The sequence below is a fragment of the Parus major genome, chromosome 26 (assembly GCF_001522545.3).
Source record: "Parus major isolate Abel chromosome 26, Parus_major1.1, whole genome shotgun sequence".
NCBI lineage: Eukaryota > Metazoa > Chordata > Aves > Passeriformes > Paridae > Parus > Parus major.
This window is the reverse complement of record NC_031795.1, coordinates 5,383,656-5,389,316: the sequence shown is the minus strand read 5'-3', so window position 1 is coordinate 5,389,316 and position 5,661 is coordinate 5,383,656. Positions and strand designations below refer to the sequence as shown.

At 53.4% G+C, this 5,661-nt stretch overlaps 1 protein-coding gene across 3 annotated transcripts in view; it reads left to right on the top strand.

The window, feature by feature from the left end:
- Positions 1-1,202: 1,202 nt before the first annotated feature.
- CD34 (CD34 molecule) overlaps positions 1,203-5,661 on the top strand; it is a 14,888-nt gene continuing 10,429 nt past the window's right edge. For 2 of the 3 annotated variants that reach the window (XM_015650711.3, XM_015650710.3), the window contains exon 1: positions 1,203-1,570. In XM_015650711.3, coding sequence (XP_015506197.1) covers positions 1,519-1,570 — 52 coding nt within the window. In that variant the 5' untranslated portion in view covers positions 1,203-1,518. The remainder of the gene's footprint in view (positions 1,571-5,661) is intronic. The other variant, XM_015650709.3, reaches the window with a different exon arrangement.

The following is a 5,661-nucleotide window of genomic DNA, read 5'->3' as shown; positions in this document are numbered from 1 at the left end:
GGGCAGGGGCTTGGGATGAGATTTTAGCTCCCTTAAAACCCAAACCAGTTTCTGTGATTCTGTGACTGTAGGAGTGTCACAGGAGCACCCACAAAAAGATATTACACTGAGTAAGAGCTTCCTCATCCTTCCTTCCACAGCTTTTTTTCCTGCCCACCTCACTTTTCGATTTCCTGTTCCCAATGACTCCTTCAGTACACCCAGGTGTAAAAGAAAAGATGGAATTAAGACTGGAGTTGACTTTCCCAAGTGTTCATCTCCTGGTTTTTTATACCCAAAGGCCAAAGTTTGACCCCCAGACTGGTTTGGGTTGGAAGGGGCATGAAGAATCCTCTCATTCCACTCCCTGCTGTGGAACCCAGGCTGCTCCAAATCCCATCCACTGCCCCAGGCTGCTCCAAATCCCATCCATGGATCCCAGGCTGCTCCAAACCCCATCCATGGATCCCAGGCTGCTCCAAACCCCATCCATGGATCCCAGGCTGCTCCAAATCCCATCCATGGATCCCAGGCTGCTCCAAACCCCATCCATTGCCCCAGGCTGCTCCAAATCCCATCCACTGCCCCAGGCTGCTCCAAACCCCATCCAGCGTGGCCTGGAGCATCCCAGGGATGGCCATTCCCATGTGAGGACGCAGAGCATCCCTGGTCCTGCCCTTCCTGAGCTGGTCCCAGGGGTGTGCAGTGCAGAACCAGAGAGCCCAGCTCCCCTTGCCGGTGTTCTGTGCCTCTCCTGGGGCTCCCACACCGCTTTCCTAACGAGCTCCAGGAAGTTCTTGCTCTCCTGTCCTGCTCCTGCTCCAGCTTTAATGCCAAAGATTTTGCCTGTGGCTTTTCTCTGCCCCAGCCCTTCTCCAGCCCATCTCATCGTGCAGTGGGGTTAATGGAGTGACTTCAGGTCAGCGATGATCCCACACCCTTCCTCGCTTCGTTTGCTGACAAAACCCCTGATCCTGAAGCCCATTTTGAGCATTCCCCTGTTTCCCACAGTGCTGGGACCGCTCCTGGGGTTTTCTGGGCTGCACCTGGGGCTTTCCCCATCCCTGAGCTCCTCGGGCTGTGCTTGCCCTGCTCGGAGGGAAGCCAAGGCTCAATCCCTGATTCCAGCTGGATCAGGCTCCGTCCCTGCCCTCCCCCGGCCAGGAAAGCAGCAGCTCTCAGGAAAGGGTTAATCCCGGCCAGCCTTTGGGATCCTTCGCTGGGGAGAGGGCTGATCTTTTGTTTGTTTTGAAGCTGCTGGCAGGAAAGTGGGGAGGAGAAAATTACCTAAGTGATAGAGAGCTTGCCATGAACTATATAAAACTGGGAAATCAAAGCGGAGAAACTCCACCTCGCACTCCCAGACCACAAGCACAACCCCTGAAGAGAAACCCACCCCACAAAGTGAGTGATCTCAAAGGCTTGAACTCCAAGCAAAGCCGCATGAGCTCAGAGCTGCTGCAGGACTGAGGAGCCCGGGTCCCAAAAGCGGCGCTTTTTTGGGAGCAGGGAACGCCTCTTTTGGGAATTCCCACAGCCATGAAGTGGAGGCAGCTCCTGGGCATCACCCTCTGCGTGCTGGAGCTGGCTGGTGAGTATTGACCCCCAAAATCACAGCAGGGACAGCGGCGTGGGGCAGCTCCTGGCAGCAGCAGCTCGGGGGGAAGAGGCTCCTCCAGGAGTTTGGGATTGGAAATTTTGGGATTCCCACCCAAAAACCCTGCGGTGACATTTACAGAGCAGCGTTTGCATCGGCATCCCTGGGGAAAAAACTCACTGCTGCTCTGGAAAGGGCAGGGATGGGGATCTGAACTCCCTAAAATAATCCTGGAGAAGGAGAGGGGATGGGAATGCGGCAGGAAAAGGCTGCAGCCGCAGTTCAAGTTGTCTCGCTGGTGTAAATGAGCCACGCTTTTGTTTTGTGGTTGGAACTAAACATTCGCTGGAAATCAAATGAATCTCCATAAATATTAAAATCTCCTATTGCAGCTCTTCAAATATTCATCATATGAAGCAATGAATAACAGCAGCGAGATTTTTCTCTAGGTGCTACTTTTTAAAAGGTTATATTTTAGGGAAATATTATCATTTTTGTCCCAAACCCAACAGCCATGAGGTAATAAAAAAGGACTAAAAAAGTGAAGCAGCGCTGTGTGTGTTGCCTGGTGTGCTGGGACAGGAGCCAGGAGCCTGCGGGTGTCTCCTCAAATGTAATTTTTTCTTACTCACACAAATGTGAGCGACGAGATCCATTGCAGGAATTCTCTGGGTTTTGTTCTCCTGTTTCACAGAGCTCCTTTCATGTTCCCCTGGCTGCACAGGTAAATTGCTCACCTGAGCTGCTGGCTGACCCTCCAGTCTGTGTTAATTTTACAGGAATTAAATAAAAAACCCCAATTTTATTTGAGTAAAATGACATTCAGGGCTGTGAGGGTGTGAGACAAAGGCGTGAGGCAAACCTTGAGCCTCAAACCTCGAGTTCCAAACCTTGAGCTCCTTGTACAAAACAAAAGTGATGGAAAAGTGATAAAAAGTTCCGATTTTGGAAGGGCAGGGCTATTGGGCAGCAGGAGCTTTGATGCTGCAGGATTAATTCATGTCCTTGCACAGCCCATGGCCGTCATTCCTGCAGGATATTCCTGGCTGGGAAGTGCAGGAGTTGGTTGTTGGTTGGGGAGAAGTCAGGCAGCTCATCCCTGGGGCTCTGCCTGTTCCTCAGCTCCGTGGGGACCCCCAGAGAATCCATCAAAGGCTCCGGTTGTGCAATTCCCATGGAAATCCCGATCCTGTGGCTTTGGGCTCGAGCTGCTCCTGGCAGCGCTGCCGAGGGCTCCTCCTGCTCCCAGGACACCTCTGGCTGTGGCCATGTGTTTTAGAGGAAAAACCCCTGGTGCCCCGCTGGGACAGGGGTCCCACAGATGTGGGGTGTGGATGTTGTGGGGCAGGACAGAGCTCGGGGTCTGGGATCCGACCCCACAGGAGAGAATCCCCTGGGAAACCCAACCTGGAAGGCAGCAAATCCCCTGGAAATGCTCTCCTGGCCTCTGCCCCGATCTCTGGGGCTCTGCCTGAGTTTCCAGGAGCACGGGAGAGGTTTACAGCCACCCCCCCTCTGCAGAGTGGGCTGCTGCTCCCAGACCCTCCCAAGCTCCTGGGACGATGCTGGGAGCATGTCCTGGAAAAGTGGGGATGGATAAAGCACATGGAGAGCTGTCCTGTGCTTGTCTCAGGGCTGGAAAAGGGAGCATGGATTGTATTTGTACCTAATAAAAACTCTTCATTTCTTTTACTTAACCTTTCATCTTTCTTTTTTTATATACTTTTCATTCATCTCCGCCAAGCTTGATTTCCAGAGAAATCTCTTTTCCTGCCATTTTCACACGTTCTTCCTTTCCTCCACTCCTTTTGCAACACTTAGAAAAATTCTGAATATCAGGAGAGGGAAAAGAGACTTTAAAACTTCCAGCTGCTCGAGTTTAACATCCTTTAGAGGCTGCTGCTCCAGCCAGGAGAAATCTCAGCCCCGGGAAGGTGCTGGGCTGCCCGAGAGGCCCCAACCCCAAGGAAAACCTTGGAGAAACAGCTGGGCTTTGGTGTGGCAGCTCGGGGGGCTCCCCCAGCCCCCCAGCCCCACACCCACATCCTGTCTGAGCGAAGGAAAAGGGGGAGGGAAGGGATTTTTATCAGATATTTCCAGAGGGAAGAGGGCTCCACCCGCTTGAATTCCTGCCACATGGCTGAGAGCTGTGGAGCTGGAAAGGAGTGAGTAATGCCGGCTGGAGTCCTTGGAGGGGCTGCTGAGGGGAGCTGGGGCTGGCTCCAGCCCCAGGGCTCTGCATCCCATGGTCCAGAGCTCCTCTCCTGCATCCCATGGATCCTTTACCCTCCTCTTCTGCATCCCATGGATCCTTTACCTTCCTCTCCTGCATCCCATGGTCCAGACCTCCTCTCCTGCATCCCATGGATCCTTTACCCTCCTCTCCTGCATCCCATGGTTCCTCCACCCTCCTCTCCTGCATCCCCTGGCTCCAGAGCTCCTCTCCTGCATCCCATGGATCCTTTACCCTCCTCTCCTGCATCCCATGGATCCTGCAGCCTCCTCTCCCACATCCTGTGGTTCCTCACCCTCCTCTGCAGCCCTGGGACCAGCAGTGCCCTTGTGTCAGCCCAGAGCATCCGTTTGCAGCCCCTGGAGCTCCTGGAGGGCTCGTGGAGCCTGGGAACGAGCTCAGTTAGAGATGGGGCTGGAGATGCTCCCCTGACCAGGGCTAGAGGAACTCCCCTGACCCAGGGCTGGAGGAGCTCCCCTGGCCCAGGGCTGGAGATGTTCCCCTGACCAGGGCTGGAGATGCTCCCCTGACCCAGGGCTGGAGGAGCTCCCCTGACCAGGGCTGGAGATGTTCCCCTGACCAGGGCTGGAGATGTTCCCCTGACCAGCACAAGGAGCCAGGGGTTGAACAGAAGGGTTTCCAGAATTAACCAGGGGATCTGGGCCAGGATCAGCTCAGGAGCTGCAGGTTCCTGGAGGTTCCCAGTGGGATCCAGCCCCCTCAGTTTTTCTTGCTGTGGGTGCAGGATTGGGATCCAGCGATGGAAACCTTCCTCCTCTCTCCTGAACCTTTACCACTGCAGAGCTTTTCTGTGGCCCTGGCTTCGTGCTCAGGGATGAGTTTTGGAGCAAGTTTAACATTTCTATTGTTGCCTTTTCTTTATTCAATCTAAGATCCTCCCTAAGCCCCATTATTAAAATATCTTTAAAAAATAATTTCCTTTTTAAAACCTAGGTGGGTGAACACAATGGGTGCTGGGAAGTGCAATTTTCTTTCCCATCCCTGCATGGTTTTGCTCCTGCACGTGCTTGCATTGCCAGGTGAAGGTTTCTCCCAGGTTAATAAATAGCTTGGCTTAAACTCTAAACCCTCAATCCGAACAAATTCACAAAGTTTAATAAAGCCATTAAAAATGTATGGTGCAATAAATAACCCTCTTTAGCTGAGCACCACGTGGATTATCCAGCCCACATCTGGATCATTATCTATCTCATGAGCCCAAAGATTTCAAAACCAAACCTGATCCATGTTTGGTGGAAAAGCTCCTGCACACGCTCCAAGAAAGGCAAGAAAAAGAAATCCAAAGTGACAGCTCCTCTCCCAGATGACTCTGAGCAACAGCCAGGCTTCCACTGCAACACCCAGTGCTGAAAAGGCTTTGATCACAACTACCTGGGGTGCTTTAGGAACATCTGGAAGAGCTCAGAGGTGCTTGGGTGGCTGTGGCGCTCAGGGAGGTCAAGCCCAGGCGCTGCATTGTTCTGCTGCTGCTGAAGTTTCCTGCTGGTGGCCACGAGGACACGGAGCTGTGCCTAAAGCCTGGCCCTGGCCCTGTGCTGGCTGCCAGCTTCCTCTGCTCTGGATTTGTTAAAGCCAGCAGGAAAACTCGGTGACCTAACCAGCTGGAATTGTCTTGGAGGAGAAGGAACTTCTCCCCCTGCAACGAAAGCTGTGCCAGAACCTCAACTCCAGCTCCAGACACCTGCACTGAGCCCTCAGCACGGCCCCCGAGCAGCTGCAGCCCAGGATGGGGTGGGAGGGATGGGATCCATGGGATAACGGGATAATGGGATAATGGGATAATGGGATGGGATAATGGGATGGGATGGGATGGGATGGGATGGGATGGGAT